The 25,224-nt window shown below is 39.9% G+C and overlaps 1 protein-coding gene across 1 annotated transcript in view; it reads right to left on the bottom strand.

The window, feature by feature from the left end:
- Positions 1–510: 510 nt before the first annotated feature.
- Positions 511–25,224, bottom strand: part of LOC137240337 (golgin subfamily A member 6-like protein 1) — a 205,810-nt gene continuing 181,096 nt past the window's right edge. Inside the window, exons 5-7 of the mRNA XM_067766443.1 lie at positions 15,748–15,855; positions 799–841; positions 511–733 (exon numbers count right to left, since the gene is read on the bottom strand). Of these exons, the coding sequence (XP_067622544.1) occupies positions 620–733; positions 799–841; positions 15,748–15,855 (265 nt within the window). The 3' untranslated portion in view covers positions 511–619. The remainder of the gene's footprint in view (positions 734–798; positions 842–15,747; positions 15,856–25,224) is intronic.

Here is a 25,224-nt window from a genome sequence, read left to right as displayed (position 1 = left end):
AGACCTTTCTTTCGTAATTTTATAAAGACTGATTTTCATATATGGTGTTCGTCACGATATAAGAAGCCACTAACCTCATTGCCAGACACTTTCCATAGTGGCTTTGTCCAGCCAGACACTTTTTGTAATGCAAAACTGTACTTTTTCATAAAATGAAAGGTGAGCGTTTTTATGGCAAACAAAATTTCAAAAGTTTGTATTCGAATTTCAGTATAAAATTCCTTTGATGTTCTTTGAAGTATAAAATGATTAAAAGTGTCTGGCTAATCAAAGCCACTATAGAAAGTGTCTGGCAATGAAGCTAGTGGCTTCTTATATCGTTGCGAAGACCATATGTGAAAATCGGTCTTTATAAAATGACGAAAGAAAGGCCTGTTTTTTGCAAAATTTGTGCACGACATCTGTTAAAGCCACTATGACTCAAGTTTTATAATAGACCAACGATCCTGCTTCATTTGGAAGTATACACTAACGAAATTTCAACTTTTATAAAATGACGAAGGTCTGGCAGTCACGGGATCTTGCTCTTATAAATTATAGGCATTGTCGCTGAGATCAAATTCCTTTGGCGCTTCATTCATCCTTACTGTTGAATAGACAACAGTATTAAGAGATAAACTCATAGCGGATTTGACCCAGATGCATCCTGCGACGAGATATCACATTTCACAGAGCTGCTCGCTTGTGAGACCCGTAAACATGTACTGCGGATAAGTTCCATACGCTGAGGTATCTATAAATGGAAAATAATAATACATTTGTTTAGCGCTCCGTAGTAGACCTTCAATATTAAGTTACCGAGTGTTCAGATATATTTGATGTTGGTGCCGAATTGTTCAAACTGTAGATATATAAACATATTATTGAGATGAATTATTAAAATGTTAGAACTCTTAGGCCCAATAATGCAGTACGGCTTAAAAAAATATCAGGTTCAGTGATGGAATTTGCTCCTTAGAGTTAGGTATTAACATTTAGGCTAAAATACTAGCTACCAAATAAATTTACTGTTAGTAAATTATACCAATTTCGAATAGGATTCTAAAAAAGAAACTTTATTTAAGGGCTGATGGTCGCAAGATTCCACATGTTGGAAAAATACTTTCCAAATATCTCGTTCCCTGCCCTATATAGAAAACTCATTTGTCCAAAAAAATAAAATAAAAAAAAACAAAGCTTTGTTCAAAGTTTTAGGTCTCTGGGTTATCGAGAAGCTCCTTAAAAGTCGAAGCAAACTTCGCAGTTTCTGAAGATTTTTGATACTTTCACGCTCTCTGGTTCACCTAGCGATTTTTTTTACAGTACTTTGCATAACCATGGGATTCTGAAGCATGTTACTAGTTTCACGAGTTTAGCTCTATGGAAAGTTACCCAAGAAGCTGTTCCAAAATTCCAAATGTTGTAACTATACTTTCTAAGTATCGATTTGGTACAAATTAACGGGCTCTATAATAGGCTGAATAGAATTTTAGATTTAGTGTTCATCTCAAACAATGTTCACTGAATGCTTCGCACCTGTTTACGCGGTGTAGGCTGTCACCTGTCCCATCTCCCTCCTTTTTTATACGTATCTCTATGAATTTATATATATAACCCGTACTTGGTATTATATTCGACTATTGAATTGTATTATATCGAATATCTATGAATGTATATATATATCCCGTCTCTTGTATTGTATTCGATTATTGAAGTGTATTATATTGAATTATCCCCTAAAATCAATGCATTGTATTTACCCTTAAATTCCCTATTGGGAATCCTCATGGCCGTGTGGCAGCCTCCACCGCGCAAAATCCACCAAATCGAATTCGCCGCAAGTACAGGATGGCGATCTGGCATGATCGCCACCTGTCAAAAAACCACCATATAAAAAATTTTGATCATTGTCATCAAGTTCAACCCAGATTTGTACAATTTCCCTTTTTTATGCAAATTAATATCTTTGCTTATTATTAATAAAAACGAGGAAATAATCACCGGTTCCGCCAAACATCACAGCCTATGAACTTTGTGCGTGTTAAATATACCATATCCAAATTTTGGAAAAGTGTTATAGTTTATATTCCATAAGCATAATTCTCTGCGAGTTGCGCGTATAACAACCTGGTTGCGTTCAACAAATAGCTACTGAGCGATTTATTTCCGTTGTCTTAATTCTTTAGAGCTAACAAAGGTATTATAGTTTTATAAGCGAATAGATAATAGCCACCAATCCGGCATAATTTTCTGAAAACCAAATCATCAACGCATTTTGTCCAATAAATCCAATAGTTAGTTTGGAGTACAAAGGTATTATAATCCGCTGTCGATAAAGCGTTTGTTTCTGCAAGCTTTCCATCTTTTGGAGTGATTGAAATTACAAAAGGATTAGTGCGCGTGGTTCGAGAGGATCGTATCAAAACCTAAGAGCTACAGATAAATTCGTTTCGAACGTGATTCTCAGCAGAGCTGCTGTTATGGAATCGCATCTACAACGGAGCAGTAAGGAAGGCGGTCGGCATGATGTGTTGGTGCACAGTGGCTAGTCATTGTCGGCTGGGGCGGGTCCTTGCCAACCTTACTGTTCCTGCGCCATAAGCAGAAAAATGTTCCTATCATGCCTATCAAAACGAGCAGCTGTCAAATTCAAAAACCTGGCAGAAGCGCAGAGACCGACTCAAAACGCTTATCAATACAAAATAAAACAACATCCGGCTGAACCGGATGTCACGGACAGACCGTTGACATTCCAAAATTTAAATTCAAATTCAAAAAAAAATAAAAAAAACTGACGCAAGAAAAAAATTACCGAACCGGACATGACCGGTTACTACTCTGAAATCAAATATCAATAAAGCTGAAAAGTAAAATAACGAAACTGAAAGGAAAATAAAAGGCCGAATACACAGAGGGGCGCTGCGGGTGTTGTTGCGACGCCCGGTGCTTAGTCCCACCCTCAAATAACCATGGCCACCGACGCACCTAAATTTCGGTGGCCCCTTACCTGTATACCCTACGTGCCTTCTAAAAGAATGAAGATGCCAACATTCCCATTTTTAATTACAATTTTTATTTATAATCCATCATTTAAAAAAAAAATTAATATGTAGATGTATATACTAATCAATCCTGAGTTTTATCTAAACTTGCTTTCTTCAAAATAAGTTGTACGCATTAAGTTACAGAGGAAACGGTGAATAAAATGCTTGTTTAAGAAGTAAAAGAAATAATTTCGAACAAAGAAATTGTACATAAGTATCTAATTGACATAATTCATTACGATCCCGGTATTAAGAAACATGAATAGTAAATATTACTTTGTAAAGCCAAAGCAATAATTCCTTTTAGGGGCTTTAAACGTTTTTAGATGGTTCTAAAATAAGTTTGGTTGCAAGTTTATTGCAGCTTATCAAATAAATGATCCTTCTTTTACTAATAAAAGGTGTTTAATATCTTCGACTGCTATTCTTTTGTTCGCAGCTGTATGTACATATAACATTTTTTTTTGTTGTAAAAAAAAATTATACAGGAAGTTGTATTCCTTCTTATTATAACTAAGTTTGATAACATTGTTGCGGTTGTTGCTCTGGTTTACAGGTCATTTGCTGAAAATAATGTGGAATTCATCTAAATGCTCTTTCGAATCTATTTCCATACTGCTGAATAGATTTTAATTTCATAGGTATGCTTGTACATAGCAAATAACGTGGAAACCAAGCGAAGCACACTGGAGTAAAAAAAAAATACCTTCAGAAGAATGTAGTTATTTGGCTCAAAATTCCTATAGTAAATCGTAGACCGCCTTACAGAGTTTGCAGACTTCTTAACATTTACATTTTCTTATTTCTAACTTAGAATGTTCCTTTTGTTAGGATTTAATTAGATTTTCTTATTCCACATCTATTTTAAATTATAGTTTTCCAAACTTCAAATTTACTTTTGGATTGTATTTAGTAAAAATTTTTATACTTTTTTTTCTAAGTTCCAATTTATGATAATTGCATTCGATTGTATCCAATTACGTTAATTATACTTTTCTCATATCAGCAAGTTCAATTGTATTAAATTCATTTCATTTGTCTTATCTCGAGTCTATGGAAATCTGATTGCCACACCAATGGATATGGTCGGCAAAACTCTCGTAACAATTTAATAAGCTTTTATAGCTTTAGTCTTCGTTGACACATACTAACTTGTGCCGTGTGATCATATAGAGAAAAAATATTTATGAACTTTCAGGTGACGTTCCAGTCGCAACAGTATAGTGGAGCAGTAAAAAAAATATTTCAAAAAAAATTATAGAAAGAGTTTATTTGTTCCTGATCACCAAGACGTAGATCCTCTATTTCTTGTTGCGACTAGATTCTAATTTCTCGCGGAAAGGCATATGTCGCTAATGTGTAATGCATTACCCATCCGCATGGCTTTCGCATGTAGGTATATAAAAAAATAGGGTTCCGAGTGACACATTCAAAAATGTAAGGTACTATATGTACTAGTGACACTATTCTGTAACTTGACTGGAATAAAATTATTTGCAGAACTCAAACTTTTATAATTTAGGTTTTCTATTTCTTGGCTGTGTTGACCTTTCACAAGCTTTACAGAACAATGTTTCTTACTCGCAAGATTACCGAACGGGTTTTACATTGCACTTATCCGACGGGTCAACAGAGTTAAGAGCACCAAAGTGTCCGAATTCATATACCGTATGTTCGAATCGAGTTACAGAAAGGGGTCTTTAGGTTCATTAAGCGTGCTTGGAATGAATTACAAAAATTTGAAACGATAATCTGTAAGTGACGAATTTTATCACTTCCTATAAATACATAATATAATTTCACCGAGTTGGAACGGACTCACCCAGTTTCAAACGTTGTTGTTGTAGTTGGTGTTGGTACTGTTGGTGGTTGTTGCGCTCTGGCCCGAGGGGATCGAGTGAACCTGGTGGCAATAGACTTCTTGATGACTTGGTGCTAATTATGACGTTCGTTGGGTTACGCTGCCGCGTGCTGCCGCCGTCTCTCAATTGTCCTTATGTTATTTGCTTCATATATGGGTGTTTTATGCTTGGTGGCGATAATATGATATTGTTACCGGAGACTGATCTTTTCCACTGCTTTCAACAATTCACCCGAGCGTGTGGGAATCGATGTATTACCCCAGTCAAAGAAAAGTGCTGTAACCTTTTTAAATTTTTTTCCACACAATTGAGTGTTGTTAGATTCGGTCACACATAAATTAGCAGCATTTTTTTGTTTGTGCTTTTCGTTAAAATTTCATTTTCGGCCATCAGCGTATGAGCTTAATTGATAAGCAACTTTTTTGTCGCTGTTCTACAAAATTTTTTTTTTTTTAATAATCGTAGTGTATTATGTGCAATACAAATAGCGGGAAAACAATCGCTTATTGTTGTCCAATTTTGGGAGATTTTTTCTTTTTTCTTTTCGCTCCAATCTAGCTGAACTTTCATGGCCGGAACCTCGTGCTAAAAGACCAAATTTTTCTTCCTTTTTCTTTTTCCTCGTGCCTATCTGCTGGCAAAAAAAACTCCATCCATTTTCTTGTGCTCGTGATGGCAGGTCTGTGTGTTCCCTTCTTTTTTGATATTTTTCATCGCAACCTTTGCCACATCGCTAGGTGTGTTCCCGTGAACACGCTCCCAAGTGGATCGCAGCCATATACCGTAGCAGCAGACCGTAACACTGCCTTATCATCTCCGTCTGCCCTTGGTAACAGCATCGAACATACATCTTCGTCGATCAACACAGCTTGTCACCGCAACGCACAACCGGTCATCTGCAGCAGCAGCGGTGGAACTTTTCCTAGACGCAGCAAGAACCAACGGAACCCGGTGAGTACCAACCTCTCAGTTAACTACCAATCCTGCAGACCGACAAACATCACGTTTCTATTTCCCTAGAATTAGAGTTTAAGCCTGAAATTAAATTCAACTTTAGTGCTTGCGATATGTCGTATCTTAAAGAAATATTATTAAGCATTGATTGGTGTGATTCATTCCCCGATAATGATGTCACATCTTGTTTTCATATTTTCAAAAATACGGTTCATGAGTTGTGCTTGAAGCATATCCCAATATATAGAAAAAAAGCATATAAGACGCCCTGGCATACCAAGAGGCTAAAACATCTGAGGAATGTTAAGTGCAAATCTTTAAAACAGTATAAAAGAACTGGAGATTCGGCGCACTACTCAAAATTTCAAAACGATTTAAAGGCATTCAAGTGCTTGAATAGGTTTTTGTACAGAAATTATGTTCTGAGCTTTGAGAGTAATATAATGTCGAACTCAAAGGCGTTTTGGCGTTTCATAAAGTCAAAAAAGGCCTACTCATCTGTCCCTAGTAATGTGTTTTTCAACGACAAATCTGCAAACAATGCAGTTGATGCTGCAAATTTATTTGCCAATTTTTTTGTTCTAATTTTGAACCAGACACTCGTGTCCACTCGAGTTTGCCTTCCATGAGCAACTCAGCGGTCAATTTTGGATCTTTGCGTGTTTCCGTTACGGATGTGGTTAATGGTATTGGGAAGCTTAAGCTGTCTACTAAGACGGACTCAGATGGCCTTTCTGTCATATTGTTGAAAAACTGCTTATGTTTGGCTGAGCCTCTTTCAATTATCTTCAACAACTCACTGGCCACTGGAACATTTGTGGATGACTGGAAGCTAACTTCAATTTCTCCGATATTCAAGAGTGGTAACAAAAATGATGTTCGTAATTACAGACCTCTCATGTGTTTCCAAACTTTTTGAGATTATGGTAAATGATAAAATATACTTTGCAGCAAAGGGCCTAATTTCGAACAATCAGCACGGATTTGTTTCAAAACGGTCCACTGTTAGTAACTTATCTATTTTTTCTGAACACTGCATTTCCGCTTTTCATAATAGACTGCAAGTTGATACAATATACACTGACTTTTCAAAGGCATTCGACAAGGTTTCGCACCAGATACTCTTGGCTAAGCTTCTGTCATTGGTTTTTCATTCCACATTTTTGAAGTAGATTGCGTCGTATCTTTCAAATAGACAATGCGTTGTTGAAATAGACAACGCCACGTCCCAGCCCTTCATTGCTTCCTCTGCGGTCCCGCAAGGAAGTATTCTAGGGCCTCTATTTTTTATTTTATTTATAAATGATATCGGCTCATGCTTCGCGTTTGCGGAATACTTGTTGTATGCAGACAATTTGAAAATTCTCGCCCCCATAAAGAGTTCTCATGACTCTGAAAGGCTGCAATCAGACCTCCTCAATGTTGAAAACTCGTGTTGTTTAAATCGTCTTACTCTAAACATCAAAAAGTGTTTCGACGTGACTTTTTCTAAATCGGCTAATGTTCTACGGACTTCATATAGTATTGCGGGCTGTGCCCTGGAATCCGTAGAGGAAATTAAAGACTTGGGTGTATTTTTTGACTCCAAATTTGGTGTCGCTAACCAAGTCAACTACGTTATTACTCGGTCTTATGCCATGCTAGCGTTCATTCGTAGAAATTGTTCAGCTTTCACTAACCCTCACACCCTCAAATCTCTTTATTGCTCTTTTGTCACATCGAGACTGGAGTATGCTGCTATAATTTGGAGACCCTACCATACTAGTCCCTCTAATCGTATGGAGAGAGTTCAAAAAGTTTTTTTACGTTTTGCTCTCCGTTCTTTGAATTTTTCTGATCCTTTACCGTCATATGAATCGAGATGTCTTTTAATTGAACTGAGTACGCTTGTAAATAGACGAACTATCTTATCGTGCTCGTTTATAATTGGCTTAATTTCTGGAGCTGTTGATTTTCCATCGCTCCTGGAAAAAATTCAGTTCAATGTTCCCTGCAGAAACTTGCGGCACTTTGAGACCTTTAAAATTAGTTTTGTAAGGACCAACTATGCGGTAAACGCGCCTATTGCGAGGGCTTGTGCGGATCTCAATTTGTTTTTCAGTTCTTCAGGTGTTGACTGCACTTCCTCGTATGTAACCCTAATTAGTCATTTAAGATCTTTCTACTCTTAATATTATGCTAGTCTGTAAAAATTTGTAAATTTAAAGACTCAAATAAATAAATATATATATATATACAAGTAAATATATATAAATATATATATATATATAAATACCTCAGTCCCCGTCCAATATAGATAACTTTTTTATTTTCAATTTTACAACCAAATAAAGTGACCAGTGTAAAGTTTCAGTTCTCTGGGTCATCGGGAAGTTTCTTAAAGCTTAAAAATAAAATTTTCAATTCAGACGATTTTTTTTAATTTTCACGATCCTTGCACCACGATCGATTGGGAGTACATCCACCTTATGTGGAGGAACTGGAGGAGTCCAAAGATTTTCTAACAAAAATGCCTATGACTGCGTATAACAGAGCTTGCCCCTTAAGAAGATTCAGAGGAAAAGCAAGGCGTCATGGTGGAGCAATGAGCTGAGTTTCAGCGAAGCAAGGGGAAACATAGTCCAGGGGAATGATCACGTAATGGTTAGGGGCTTTTCGACACACATTTCCATCGGGAGATGATTCAGGAGAGCTAACAGACAGCACTCATACTTCGATCACGGGGCTTGGTGGCCGGTACCAATATAATGGGCGGTGAAGCCTTTCCCTAAGTTTAAATCGCCGAGCCCAAATGGGATACTCCCATGCTAATTTCAAGTAGAGCTTACGTGGAATGGCTTAAATAATATTGAATGATCTTAACTACCTTAAAGTACATCCAGCCAGAACCAAATGCATGAGCTGCATGTTTATTTGCAGGAAGATAACTTTACAATGGGGGTTGTATGAACGCCGCAGGGCGGGGTTTTATCACCCCTGCTTTGGACGCTGGTCATCAACCCACTGCTCAGGCGGTTAGATGAGGGACCCGTCAAACTTACGGCTTACGCAGATGACGTTGCAATTGTCACAAGTGGAAAATGCCTTCCAACAGTTACCATTTTCATAGAACGGGGGCTTCGGGATATACATATATACCTGGCATCTAATGTTGGGTTGATCGCAAACGCGGAGAAGGCAGATATGGTATTGTTTTCTGAGAGGTACAAGGTATTAGATTGGACCAGGCCTTAGCTAGGAGGGGTTTCCTGTAGGAGAGAGTGAAGAAAGCCCCGACGGCACTTGATGCATGTAAAAGAATACTGGGATCTATTTTCGGCTGCCACACAAAAAAGCACCAACCTTAAAAATTGGAGGGTCCATATTGGATATCAATGCTTAGCATTACGGGAGCCATGAAAACAACACCGGCGGTTGCGCGGTTTGCCATTCTGCACATTCCTCCTGTAGACCTGATAGCAAGAAATACAGCGCTAATAACTGCAACGAGGCAGGTAGGACGGGTTTCGTGACCGGGCAGCTTGAGCGCAGACATTACGCTGCCGTATGCCATTCCGCACGTTCCACATGTATTGCAAAGAACAAAGCATTAATAGCTGCAACGATGCAGGTAGAGTCGGTTTTGGTGACCGGGGCACATTGAGCAGACACAATACGGCCATAGCAGTTATACGTCATCAATTATACGATGACTACTTGATTCCGTATCTGCGCTTCGAAGAGGTCCTTAGAGCCAAAATATTTGTGGATGATTGGCCAAAATAGCGGACGAGGTGATGCCCGTGTACACCGATGGTTCCCAACTAATGGAAGGAGTATGATCTGCTCCATACTGGGCTGATCCGGAAATAAACAGATCACACAGGCAGTCAGATCACAGTAGCAGTGCCTTGAAAGAATCGGGAGAAGCATACATCTATATTGGTTACCGAGGCATATGGGAATAGATGAGGATTAAAATGCTGATGAGTTATGTGGCTAAAGTGGCGCATCCCTCGAAGCTTGCACGGTAGGTATCCCAATCAGATATGCCCGGATGAAGAGAAGGCGAGTGTTGCGCATGATTGACCAAGCAAGAAAGGCGCGGGTCTGGAAAGTTTCGAAGATCATGTGTAGGTCTTGCGTGTCCTCTATCACGCCTTTCCTAGATCTGCTATCACTGGCCAAGTCAAATTTAAAGGCGTGACGACAGAAAGCAGTGTCCAGTTCGTAGGAGTAGGAGTAATTTTGTTAGTCCAAGGATGTAAGACCTACACATGATCTTCGAAACTTTTCAGACCCGCGCCTTTCTTGCTTGGTCAATCATGAGCAACACTCGCCTTCTCTTCATCTGGGCATATCTGATTGGGATACCTACCCTGCAAGCTTCGAGGGATGCGCCACTTTTAGCTACATAGCTCATCAGCATTTTAATCCTCATCTATTCCCATATGCCTCGGTAACCAATATAGATGTGTAACGATTCTTGCTTTCAAATCCTCTTATTTGCAATCCTCTGCTAAGTTCGAATCACTAAACTGTTGAATAAATAACTCCAATTTGTAATAATGCAAAATGGCCTTTATTAAAGTACTTCACAATAACAAACTGTGCAACGAATAGCTTACTTAATAACCACACTGATTGATAGCTCAATGAAACTCTACTATTCAAAATAACACTTCTATTGCTCGCTAGATATCGTCTTAATCAAACTGCTTGACAACTCAAATCAAACTGAATTAGTTCTTACTCGCCTGCCCCGCTTTTATAGTTTACGCTGCATACTTCTAGGCTCTTCCATTTCCAGAACTTACCAACTATATTCGTGTGTGTATAGTTCTCATATAGTTTCTACTTGTTTACAATTATCTACTTTTTAGCGCTTCTCAGATGTACATATGTGAGTTTGTAGTTTACAGTCTCCCGCACACACATAAGCGTATAAGTAAATTCATCTGTGTGTGACATCTCATCTCTCGCTGCCTTGTATGTAAATGTTGTTCGTCGGAATGTGTACATATGTGTAGACGCAATTATTGATTCGTTTATGTAGATACATAATGATTGAATTATTGATGTGAATTCACGTCACTGTTTAGCATCGGCCTGGAGATGGCAGCACTCCTCAGTTTTGCTAATATTCGTAACACTGCCCTCCACCTAAGTCTGATCGTCCCGATCAGACAAATCTCCCAATCTAAACGCCGCTAGCATCTCCAAATGTACCACCCTTCTAATCCGTGGTTTGTATGCGGTAGATGGTATCACTGATCTTCTTCACAACTTTGTACGGGCCTTCCCAACTGCACCGAAATTGGGCTGGAACACCTTTCCGCCGGTGAGGGTTGTTTAACAGTACCAAATCTCCATTCCGGAAACCTTCCGAATTATTTTTCCTGTCGTACCTGTGTTCCATCTTACTACTCATTATTCTGGATCGTTCTCTCGCACTCTGTTGCTTGGCCAATGAAGAACTACTTTGTAGAGCTTGTTCTTGACGGATTGGCTTCACATACTCAGTATCGTTCCGACGTTTCCCAACAAAAGTGCGCGCTGGCTTGAAACCATCCTTGCATTCTTTCTGAAAAATTCTTTCAGTCATTTTAGTGCGTCCATTAGGGTTTGTTGATGCCGGTCTTTTCCTCACAGGTACTTTTAATTTCGCTTTATTTGGCACATTCGATCCATCAACCTTTGCTCGATCTACTTTCCTTGACTTTCGTGGTCTCTGTCGAATCTCCTCCACCAGCACTCGCTTACTGCTGAACCCTTTTTCTAAACTGAAGTTAAGTGGCACATCTTGGTTCTCATAATGCATCACCCTTCTCTGCATATCGATCTTGATGTCATGGTCAACCAAGAAATCCACTCCCAATATAACTTCATCAACAATCTCCGCCACAACAAATTTGTGTAAAACCATGACCTTCCCAATCAATACTTCACATATCACTTCTCCCTGAACTTGGTTATACTCGCCAGTGACCGTCCGCAACTTTGCTCCAGGTAACGGTTTTACTCTCCTGTTGACCAAGTCAGATCGGATCAAGGAATGAGATGCGCCCGTATCTACAGTCAGTATTCGTTCGTTGCCATCCACATTCCCTCTGACGGTAAGACTGCTCGATTTTCTACCAATTTGCTACACAGATATCACAGGGCATTCAATAGCTGGATCTAGCTCTCTACCTCTTACTCGCTCTTGCTCATCTCCTCCAGCTTTGCGTTTACGGCCACCCACATTGTTGGAACTATTAAGGCCAAGATCGCAATGACGTGCAATGTGACCGGACTTCCAGCATTTGAAGCATTTGATAACTTTTTCACTCCGCTTTTGCGATCCTTTCAGCGCCTCCAATATTGCGTCTACCCACTCTGGCCTTTCTACTTCCACACGGCGTGCTTTGAAAACTGGCTTACACAGAAGCGACGCTGTTTCCTGAGTCAATGCATGGCATACCGTTTCAGAAAATGTTTGCTTTGGGTTCGCGTATGTGGCTCGCTTCGTTTCGACGTCCCTTATGCCATTTATAAAACTCTGGATTTTTACCCTCTCGGTGTATTCCACGGGTGCGTCCGCATTTGCGAGATGAGCCAACCTTTCAACATCTGAAGCAAACTCCTGCAATGTCTCATTTGCTTTTTGGTAGCGGTTTTGCAACTCAATTTGGAATATCTGTTCTCTATGCCCGCTTCCATAACGTCGTTCTACAGCAGCCATCAATGCTTCATAATTGTTCCGCTCTCCTTCGGGAATCGTCTGTAGGATTTCCGCTGCTGGCCCCTTCAATGCCACGAACAACGCAGCAACTTTATCTTCCGCATTCCAGTTGTTCACTGCTGCGGTCTTCTCAAACTGAAGCTTGAAGACCTGGAAAGGAACAGAACCGTCAAAAGATGGAGTTTTTACCTTTGTATTACTCGCTGAAGCAGCCGGCCGATTAAGTTGCAATTCCTGTATACGACCTCTCAACGCATCCACCTCTGCCTCGAATTTTTCTTCAAACTGCATTATTTTTTCGTCCATGCGCGCTTCGAGTTTTGATGATATACGCGCCTCTTGTGCTTCTAGTTGTACTGTTATGCGTGCCTCTTGTTCTTTCAGTTGGGTTGCCATATATGCCTTTTGTTCTTCCAGCTGTGATGACATATTTGTGGATATTTGTGATGATATTTCTGTTATACGTGCCTCTTGTGCTTCCATCTTGGATGTTAAAAGTGTCTCCTGCGATTCTAGTTGTGATGCCATATATGTCTTCTGTTCTTCCATCTTGGATGTTATACGGTTCTCCTGCGATTCTAGTTGTGATGCCATATATGTCTTCTGTTCTTCCATCTTGGATGTTATACGGTTCTCCTGCGATTCCATATATGTCTGCTGTTCTGCCAGTTGAGATGACACTGTCGATGTTTGAGTAGATATTGCAGCTAAAATCATGTTCAAATCTGTACTGGTAACCGTCTGCGATGTTTCTTTCTTCTCTTCAATTTTTGTTGTCTCCTCGCCATCAAGATGAAAGACATGCTCTTCCACATCAATTCCTTCTGCTTCCATTGCTTCTCGTAGCCGTGCCTGAAGTTCGAGTTTAACGCCGCTTGTATTCAATCCACGGCTCTCCAACTCCTTCTTCAGTTGCGGGATCTTCAATTCACTTAACTTTGCCATGTCCTTGTTGTCCTCTAGAATTTATACAACAATTCCTCTTCTGACACCAATTGTAACGATTTTGCTTGCAAATCCTCTTATTTGCAATCCTCTGCTAAGTTCGAATCACTAAACTGTTGAATAAATAACTCCAATTTGTAATAATGCAAAATGGCCTTTATTAAAGTACTTCACAATAACAAAATGTGCAACGAATAGCTTGCTTAATAACCACACTGATTGATAGCTCAATGAAACTCTACTATTCAAAATAACACTGCTATTGCTCGCTAGATATCGTCTTAATCAAACTGCTTGACAACTCAAATCAAACTGAATTACTTCTTACTCGCATGCCCCGCTTTTATAGTTTACGGTGCATACTTCTAGGCTCTTCCATTTCCAGAACTTACCAACTATATTCGTGTGTGTATAGTTCTCATATAGTTTCTACTTGTTTACAATTTTCTACTTTTTAGCGCTTCTCAGATGTACATATGTGAGTTTGTAGTTTACAGTCTCCCGCACCCACATAAGCGTATAAGTAAATTCATCTGTGTGTGACATCTCATCTCTCGCTGCCTTGTATGTAAATGTTGTTCGTCGGAATGTGTACATATGTGTAGACGCAATTATTGATTCGTTTATGTAGATACATAATGATTGAATTATTGATGTGAATTCACGTCACTGCTTAGCATCGGCCTGGAGATGGCAGCACTCCTCAGTTTTGCTAATATTCGTAACAGATGTAAGCTTCTCTCGTCAGGTATGTGGGGCGAAGAAAACAGGAAGAGAATAATATACAAACACACGTAAGATTGATAAAGAGAGAATATTTGTGGAAAATAGGGCTGCCACTGCTGTTATTATGTTCAAATTATTAAGCGTTTTAGGATAAACTAGCCTTTACCGGCGGCTTCGCTCGCACTAAAGGCCCCAAATATGTAATGTCGCTTTTGTGATTCACAAGTCGAACTGAATTTTCAGTTGTAATTTTAAAAGTTCCTTTGTGATTCAAATCATAAACAAAGCTAGTTTTATAATTAGAAAAATGGTCGCCGTAAATTAAACACACATGTACCACATGCTCCAACAATTTTTGCAGTGTGGATTTAACTATATATGTATATGACCTGAAGAAATTTGAAAATTCTAAACTGATACATTTCTTTCTAGGCTCACGGCAACACTGCCAACAAGTCTGAAAATGGTTTCTTTTCCCCACGATTGTATACGAAACGTGCATTAGTACGTTTTTCTACTACTACTTCCTCTAAGGCTACTACTTTAAAAATACTTTTTTAAATACTTTTATGTATATATTGCAAAATTAATCGGCGTGTATATAATTAAATGTATGTGAAGGCGAAATGAATGTCAATAATGCGCTGCTTAACATAAAGTCGACTTCAGTCTATGGTTATTCCGTTTTTCGTTTTTCTTGCCAAAAAATTTATGTTTTTGTTTTCGTACTATTGCAACACAGTTTGGGAATTGGTTTTGGAGGTTGAGAGAGAATATTTTCATTTCAGTTCTTTAGTGTTTCCGCAATTTTCTTGCGATGGATATCGTTTGAGACGAAGCTTCCGATATTTCCAATGTATTTTTTTACTCCCCTAACACCCCAAAATACACAAACGTCTCACCAAGCACTCGCTGGCACTGAAACTGATTTCAGAGCCGAAAATAGGCCCATCCCTGCTGTAGAGATAAGCCAACCAGATATCAAATTACTATTGTGTAAGCTAAATTGAGTTGTATGAACAAAACTCAATTTAAATCGAAATCGCCTCAATTTATTTTTCCGTTTGAACATAGTATAACAGAAACAATTGTATAAAGCAATATGAGCATATCTCGCTAATTAAATACAGATATTTTGTTTTTAGTTTTGAAAATTTTTAAATTTTTCGGCTTTAGGAAAATTGGTCGTAATTTTGCCGTACTTTTTTCTCTTTTTCAGGAACTACAGAACCTACTTAGAACAGATTTTGTTTTGCGAGATTGTGAATGCCTACTTCACAGACATGTAATTTCGTGTGAAAAATTTTAAGAGAGCATACGAAAAGTCGGGTTTTTTATGTTTAGTGTTGATTTTCAAAAAAAAAAAACAAAATGTGTGTAATCATTTTAGTATTTTTTAGCAGCCATAGTTTTGAAAAAGGTACGATTTTATCGAAAATTCCATCACTGGCCAGGTTAGCATAAGTTGCAAGACTTACAAAAATCATCTTAAAATGAAGTTTAAACTCGTACTGAAAAACAAGATGCTAGTTACCTTAGCGAGCACATCCTTATACTTTCCAATTGACGCTGTAATGAGCAATAATCCCCGTGTAGGCTCCGATACTGATCTATGAACTTTTGCTTTTCCTCCAACAAGAGTCTGCAAATTTTAAAGAAATTAAAAAAATTTTTGTCATATATTCCAGGAATGTAAGTAGTTTATCTATTTGGAATATTTTAAGACTGCATCTTAGTAGGTCGGAAGGTAAGTAATTTTCTTCCAAGTAAGCTTTTTTTCTATTAGATGAACAGGGATGCTAGGGCTGTAAAGCGCTGTATGCAGATCATAAGTAAATGCCACCAAATATTATTTTAATTATTTCTCTTGCATGAAAATAAGAGCAGCCATGAATTTTTGTCGTCTGACGACGCACATAGGTAGATTTTAAAGTTTTAGGCGGCCAAAAATATTTTATTGCCTATACATATCTTCTTAAAACTATTTCATAAATGAAAAATTATAATAATTTGTGTAATTAATCGATTATATTAAAAAAATAGATATTACACTGTGTAACACTAAAAAAAACTGCGCAGTGAGGCTATATTCCTTGTTGTACAGCCAGAAGTGTAATAACTTAGTTCTGTCTTTATCTACGGTAAATTTTAAATTGATTTTATGAAAAATTATAATAATTTGTGTAACTAATCGGTTAAATTAGAGTAGATATTACACTGTGTAACACTAAAAAATTCCTGCGCAGTGAGCTATTTTTCATGTTGTACAGCAACAAGGGTGTATCAAACCTTCTATCTGACCCCCTATCTGCAGCTAAATTTAATGCAGTTGGCAAGCTAATTGTGCCAAGTATCATGTTGAAAACTAATTTTCACTTGGACGGAGTTGGAAACATAACAAAACTGGTTTTGAACACCAAATATATAAAAAAAAAACACTTTTTTAACATCCTAAATAAAATAGGTTCTTTATCAATTTATCACTTTTAAAAATCACAAACACCATTAATAATGCTGTCATTTACCTGAAATATCAGAATCCATCACAATTACTCACTTCAATTGTCTTAAAACTTAAAATATTCAAGTTAAAACATGCGATTTCACATAGGTTAAACAAAAAACAAGTAAGGACCGGACTGTCTTCAGCTGTGCCGAAGAGTTCATACCTTTCACGAATGGGGCTGAACAATAATCTTATCCCGTTCGTAATCTTCAAATAATCGGATGCGTTAGATAAGAAATATATAGTTAACAGATGTACATTTAAATATAAAATAAAAAATGGCAAAAAATCCCCTTATCTGAACGATCGGTTGTATGGGATATATATTATATATAGATCCGATCCAAATGATTTTTACAGGAAATCTTCTATGATATTGTAACGAATGTTAGCAGCACTGAGCGATGCTATCGTCTCTAAGCCGATGCTAAGCAGTGACGTGAATGCACATCAATAATTCAATCATTATGTATCTACATAAACGAAACAATAACTGCGTCTACATAATATGAACCATGTACGTATACGAGCAGCGGAGAGTCAATGCACTAACACATGCATATATCTGAGAAGTTTGAGAGCTACTGGACTAGTAGATTCTGGAAGCGCCTAAAAGATGTATAAAATTGTGCAATTTTAGTTATAGCTGGGAAGTTTGAGAGCTCATGGACAGTGCTAGTAGATTCTAGAAAAATGCGAACGAGGAAACCAAAGAGTATAAAAGGCGACAGATGTAGAGGCGCTGTAATTCAGTTTGAGTTGAGCAATCAATCAGTTATTGATTAAGCACGCGATCTGGCGGCCAATAGTAGAGTTTCATTTGAGTTATCAATCAGTTTGGTTATTAAGCCAGCGAGTAGCAAAGTATAAGTGTTATTGTGAAGTACTTTAATAAAGGCCATTTTTCCATTATTCAATATTGGAGTTATTTATTCAACAGTTTAGTGATACGAACTCAGCAGAGGATTGCAAATAAGAGGATTTGCAAGTAAATTCGTTACAATTGGTGTCAGAAGAGGAATTGTTGAATAAATTCCAGAAGGCAACAAGGACATGGCAAAGTTCAGTGAATTAAAGATCCAGCAACTGAAGAAGGAGTTGGAGAGCCGTGGATTGAATACAAGCGGCTTTAAACTCGAACTTCAGGCACGGCTACGAGAGGCAATGGAAGCAGAAGGAATTGATGTGGAAGAGTATGTCTTTCACCTTGATGGCGAGGAGACAACAAAAATTGAAGAGAAAAACGAAACATCGCAGACGGTTACCAGCACAGACTTGAACATGATATTGGCTGCAATATCTACACAAACATCGACAGTAGCATCAATGTCGTCGCAATTGGCATCCCAATTGGAAGCGCAAGAGACACGTATAACAGAAATGTCATCGCATATATCCACCAACATGTCATCTCAACTAGAAGAACAGAAAACAGATATAACATCTAAGATGGAATCCCAAGAAACACGTATAACATCAAAGATTGAAGCACAAGAAACGCGTATTTCGGAAATGTCAGCACAAATTTCAGCACAGATATCATCTCAGATCTCCACACAACTAGAAGAGCAGGAAGCCCGTATATCATCTACACTGGAAGCACATATGGAAGAAAAACTAACCCAGTTTCATGAAGGCTTCAGTGGTCGACAGGATAAAATCGAGGCCGAGGTGGATGCTTTGAGAGGACATATCGAGCAGTTACAACTAAATCGTTCAGCAGTTTCAGCGAGTAATCCAAAGGCAAAAACACCATCCTTTGACGGTTCTGTTCCTTTCCAGGTCTTTAAGCTACAGTTTGAGAAGACCGCAGCAGTGAACAACTGGAATGTGGAAGATAAAGTTGCCGCACTCTTCGTAGCATTGAAAGGACCAGCTGCCGAAATCTTACAGACTATTCCAGAGTACGAACGGAACAGTTATGACGCATTGATGGCTGCTGTAGAACGGCGATACGGAAGCGAACACAGGAAACAGATATTTCAAATATAATTGCAAAACCGCTACCAAAAAGCTAACGAGACTTTGCAGGAGTTTGCTTCGGACATTGAAAGATTGGCTCATCTTGCAAATGCGGATGCACCTGTGGAATACACGGAAAGAGTGAAGATTCAGAGCTTTATAAATGGCATACGGGACGTCGAAACCAAGCGAGCCACATACGCGAACCCAAAGCAAACATTTCCTAAAACGGTATCCCATGCATTGACTCAGGAAACGGCGTCATTATTGAGTAAACCAGCATACAAAGCTCATCGTGTGGAAGTAGAAAGGCCAGAGTGGGTAGATACAATTTTGGAAGCTCTGAAGGGATCACAACAGAAAAATGCCGGAGTTATGAAATGTTTCAAGTGCGGTAACCCAGGTCACATTGCACGTCATTGCAGTAGCAATTCCAATAGTTCCAACAATGTGGGTGGCCGTAAACGCAGAGCTGAAGGAGACGAGCAAATCTCCAAATCCACTCAATCGTTAAACTAAAGCGAGTCAGCCGCAAGGGGCGACAGCTGGCTCCCTCCATTGAGTGCCCCATAATCTCTATCTCGCAAATTGGAAGAAGGTCAAGCAATCTTACTGTCGGAGGACATGTGGATGGAAAGGAACGTTAACTGACTGTAGATACGGGTGCATCCCATTCCATCATTCGATCAGATTTAGTCAACAAGAAGATAAGACCATTCCTTGGAGCAAGATTACGTACAGCCACGGGAGAGGATACCCAGGTAATTGGATAAGTAGAATGTGAAGTAGCAATTGGGAACGTCACGGTACTTCACAATTTTATAGTGGCAGGTATTGTTGATGAAATCATAATTGGAGTGGACTTCTTAATCGACCAGGGCATCAAGGTCGACATGCAAAGCAAGACGATGCGATACAAAACATGGATCTACCACTTAATTTCGGCTACGAGAGAGGATACAGCAGTAAACGAGTGCTGGTGGAAGAGAGTCCGCAAATACCACCAAAATCCGAAGCAGTCATCTGGGCAAAGGTTGATGGAGATTGTGGGACAAACAAATTGTGGGTTGTCGAAGCAGCAAACAAATCAGCACTAAACATACTTGTAGGAAAAACCCTGGCTATGACAAAACAAGATGGACGTATTCCGGTAAGAGTACTCAATGAGTTCAAGTCACCACTCAAACTGACTAAAGGAGCTATTTTGGGAAGATGCCAAGAGGCTGAAGTAGTTATTAACTGTGAACAGCTCCAGGAACACGTTTCAGCTAGTAATACTGATCTTTCAAATGACATCACGGCATGGATGCAGGGGCTAGAGGAAGCATATCAGAGTAAGGCAAAACAACTGCTCCTAAAGTACGCGAACATATTTTACCAGGATGATTCTAAACCAGGCCGCACCAACGTTGTGAAACATCAAATTGACACTGGAGATGCGAGGCCGATCCGTCAAGCTCCACGTAGTGTTCCACTGGCGAAGCGGGAGTTGTGAGTCAAATCATTCAAGAAATGAACGACAGCGGCGTCATCGAACCATCAGCTAGTCCATGGAGCTCACCGGTAGTACTTGTAAAAAAGAAGGATGGAAAAATAAGGTTTTGCGTGGACTACCGAAAGTTGAATGAAGTTACGAAAAAGGATAGCTACCCGTTGCCAAGAATTGGCGACACTCTGGACTCGCTATCTGGTACGAAATGGTTTTCCACACTGGACTTGAAAAGCGGCTACTGGCAAGTTGAGGTGAAGGAGGAAGATAAAGAGAAAACAGCCTTCAGTGTCGGTGATGGTCTTTGGCAATTTACAGTGATGCCGTTTGGACTTTGTAATGCACCAGCTACTTTTGAGAGACTCATGGACCAGGTACTGAAAGGAGTACATTGGAAAACATGCTTGGTGTACCTGAACGACATCGTCGTATTGGGCAAGAGTTTTGATGAACATCTTAAAAACTTGGAGGAAGTTTTCCAGAGAATAGCTGGCGCTGGTCTGAAGTTAAGTCCCAAAAAGTGTACGCTGTTTAAAAAGGAAGTAAATTATTTGGGCCACAAGGTAACGACAGAAGGTGTCTGTACAGCGAATGAAAAGATAGAGGCAGTAAAGGATTGGCCAAGACCACAGAATCTGCATGAATTGAGAAGTTTCCTTGGGCTGTGTACATATTACCGCCGATTTGTACCAAATTTTGCCAGCTTAGCCCATAGTCTCCACGAGCTAACAAGGAAAAATAAAGCTTTTGAATGGAAGAAGGAGCAAGAAGTAGCTTTCCAAACATTGAAAGAGCGGTTGTGCACTGCCCCAATGTTGGCATACCCGATTCCAGGAGCAACGTTTATTCTAGATACAGTTGCGAGCGGATATGCTATAGGAGGCGTTTTAGCACAACTGGTCGATTGACAAGAGAAGGTAGTTGCATATTACAGCCGTTCAATTGGAAAACCAGAGAGGAATTATTGCGTTACACGGAGAGAGCTGTTGGCATTGGTAGAGTGCATTCAACATTTTCACAAATACCTCTACGGCCAGCGATTCCGTGCCAGGACAGATCGCGCAGCGTTGAAATGGCTTCTGCAGTTCCGTAATCCGGAAGGACAATTGGCACGGTGGATCGAGCGACTACAAAGCTATGACTTTTCCATTGAGCATCGAAAAGGTAGTACCCATGGAAATGCTGATGCAATGTCACGAAGACCATGTAGTCTGGAATGCAAGCACTGCTCAAAGGCCGAGGCTAAAGAAGGCATTATAGATGTCCGGCTAATGACTATAACGTGTACGGATGAATGGGACAAGGAACAACTTCCACCTTTATGGCGATATCTCGAAAAGGCGTCCACCTATAAAACTAAGGCCCACTCCCTTTTAAAATACTCATTAACACCTTTCATTTGAGACCCATATCGTAGAAACAAATTCTATAGTCACCCCTGGTTCACTTTTATGGCGATATCTCTAAAAGGCGTCCACCAATAGAACTAAGGCCCACTCCCTTTTAAAATACTCATTAACACCTTTCATTTGATACCCATATCGTGAAAACAATTTCTAGAGTCACCCCTGATACACCTCTATGGCGATATCTCGAAAAGGCGTCCACCTATAGAACTAAGGCCCACGCCCTTTTAAAATACTTATTAACACCTTTTGTTCGGCTGGGTGCGTCTGAAACCGGCAGTGGGTAGGCGCAGACGGGTCGACCTCGGGATTGATGGTTCACTCGAAATAAAACAGAGAAGAAAAACGCAAAGAGATGTTACGTGGCTGACTGTTTGGGTGGTGAGGAGCGGCGGCAAGCAGGTATGCTTGCGGGCCCAGGCTAGCTCGTCGTCTTGGGCGGGGTATTGCACCACCGACCTCACCCGCAGCCACATGAACAAAAAGAGGGTTCATACCTGCATGTGTATAGAAAGGAGAGGAAAAGCTGAAAAAGATGGAAATAAACGTGAGGGGCAGTGTTAAGAGCGGGAAAAAGATGAAGGCCTGTCCTGTCAGGTGGAGTCTACCCTCCCTCTGCAGTGCAACTTGCACCGCACCGTGGGCACTGTGCTGACTCCTGTTTACCTTACAGTGCCCCCAGGTGCGGTGCAAGTTGCACTGCAGAGGGAGGGTAGACTCCACCTGACAGGACAGGCCTTCATCTTTTTCCGCTCTTAACACTGCCCCTCACGTTTATTTCCATCTTTTTCAGCTTTTCCTCTACTTTCTATACACATGCAGGTATGAACCCTCTTTTTGTTCATGTGGCTGCGGGTGAGGTCGGTGGTGCAATACCCCGCCCAAGACGACGAGCTAGCCTGGGCCCGCAAGCATACCTGCTTGCCGCCGCTCCTCACAACCAGTCAGCCACGTAACAATGGCGCCCAACGGTTATTGCCTGATCACCTTTCTTAGCTTTTGTCTTTCCATTTGTATTTTTACTTTTTTGATCCAAATCATTTTTAAATTAGTAGTTTTGCATTATTTTTATAATTTTTTTTTTTCTCTGATCTTCATTAATTTGTCAAGTTCCGCTCCTATTCCTTATTTAGCCTTTTTAGTTTACAAAATTTCTTTCAGTTTTTTTTTGCTTTGTATTCCCAACGAATAGCTCGATAATCTTTTTTCTTTCCCACATTTTTCAAGTAACTCTATCTTTCACTATTCTTTAATTGTCACACTTTTATTCCAGATTTCCTTGTTTTTTTTTTTATCCCATGGTCCTTTCAAACCCAATCCTTATTTCCGTCTTTTGACTGGACAGCGACCGTCATGATGGCAACGTCGTTTGGGTTTGCCTGGCCGACAAGTGTCACCATGACAATAAGATAGGGATTAGCGAAGTGCACATACCAGGGTTCCTTCTTCGGGTTCCTGCAATTTGACTAAGTGGTACTTGGTATGACACGTAGCTAGTGACGGACTTAGGTAGGAGATCGTGGCGAGCTGTTCAAGCTACCTTACCGGGAGTCCAGCAATCCCCGTGAGTGAGGTTTACAGTCGTCGCCACGATAGTTAGGAGAGGAGGTGTGGCATCCACTCTTAGGGATAAGCCCTTGAGCGTGATGTGCCACACTTCCACGGACAGCATGACGACTGACTTGACATTAGATTCATAGATACGGCCTTATCACCTTTGCCGAGCCTTCGCCAAGGCAGCACCAAAAACACCGAAATTAATATTTCTCATTTTTTCATCGTAATTAAAATTCCACTCAAAACATTTGTGCAGTACAAATTTTAATTTGCAAGAGATAAAAGCTAATAATTTTATTATAGTTTCCTATTAGGGTTTTTGAATAGTACCCTTTACATTTCTAGTTGACCTGTTTGGTATATGTATGTATACACAAAATTCTACAACTTATTAACAAGGTACGCATACGAGATTGGATACATTTATTAATTTTTTTATATCACTATTATATACTTAATCGCTTTCAATATTTTTTTTTATGTTGGCTACTTTTTATTATATTCGTAGACACACACCCCCACACATTCCCTGCGTTTTTACACACCCCTACAAACTGAATTTAACACCTTCTTAAGTTATACACACATATATAAGGTTTTGAAATATATCTTGTGGAGTTTCGATTTATACACTGTTTTTATTAGTTGTAGATGGGTGGAATCACCCAACTTCCAAATACATGCTACGACTTTTCTACATTTAATTTGAATTTTCCATATCCGAGTATTGGTTGTAAACACGTATTATATGATATTACATTATATTGAAGGATCTGATTTTTTTCTGATTTTTGATATACACGTATATAAAAAAAAATTATATTACAATTTTTTATTTTTTTTTGAAATTGTATTATTCGGTGCTACTGTGTCGGGCTTTCTTTGTCGATCGTGGGTTTGTCAGGGAATCAAGAAGTCGAATATATCATACTAGTTAGATACTTTAGGGGGGTCCGGCGTAAAATTTTGAGTTTCGTTACTTCTGTGCTTTTGAATTTTTGTTTATCACCTTTTTGTTATCAGACAGTGAATGTCTGATACGGGCAAGGAGGCCGGAAGTCGCGTTACAGGGGGTTTGGGAATTTTGGATAGGCGTGTGACGAGGAGTCATACTCGGGCACTGGAAAACCAGATCGTGGGGTGGGTTTTCAACCAGATCGACACTGGTATTCCGAGGGCAGTCGACTTTGTGCCCACAGACTATTTTAATAGGTGCGCTTCGCGGATCTTCGGATCTTTTGGCCCTGAACGCCCGATTAGGATCTCTGTCGCGAACGGGGTGTCAGTCAGTGAGGCTGAAAATTCAATGAACTTTTCCCAGAAGATCGATTTGGTGTGCCAAATATCGGATAGCGGAGATGAGGGTGCCCGAGGGGCAATGTTCCGGTGATGAGCGCACCAGTAGGGGATCCCAGAGGTCTTAATGCCCTTCTTCCTGAAGCCACCCGCCAAGACACCAATGTCGAACAGCTGAGCCAAATGATGGCTATGATGGCGCAACAACAAGACTTGGTTGTGCAAATGGCAGGGGAGGTCAGGAGCATTAAGACCAATGTTGATATCCTTGGTGGTCGCGTAGCGGATATGGAGGCTTCCGCGCAACCTTCGGGACATCGGTCCGCCGTGGCATCGACGCCACAATCTCAAGACCAGAGGGGGGAAACTACTGCTCGTGACGGTACGCCGAATACCAATCGGACTGCCGAGCGAGACGGTGGTAACCCTCCAAGGTGGAAAAAATTAGATTTGGACAAGTGGCACATCAAATTCGATGGGACAAACAAGGGAATGAGCGTCGAAAGCTTCGTATTCCGGGTAGAGAGAATGCGGGAATAACACAACATCTCCTATTACCAGTTATTCACGGACTTTCATTGTCTGGTTTCCGGCGGTGCCTTGAAGTGGTATTGGCAGGTGATCGAAGACCATTCCGATGATCCCGATTTTGGGTATTTTTGTCTGAAAGCAGAACTGCTAAGTCACTTCAAGTCCACCGAGTCCGACTATGAAATAATCCGTGAAATAATGGAACGGAAACAGCAGCCCGCAGAAGCTTTCGACGACTTTTATAGCGAAGTCCACAACCTGACG

This window comes from Eurosta solidaginis, chromosome 2 (assembly GCF_040869045.1).
Source record: "Eurosta solidaginis isolate ZX-2024a chromosome 2, ASM4086904v1, whole genome shotgun sequence".
Classification (NCBI taxonomy): Eukaryota; Metazoa; Arthropoda; class Insecta; order Diptera; family Tephritidae; genus Eurosta; species Eurosta solidaginis.
The sequence above is the reverse complement of the archived record's forward strand: the minus strand, read 5'-3'. Positions and strand labels throughout refer to the sequence as shown.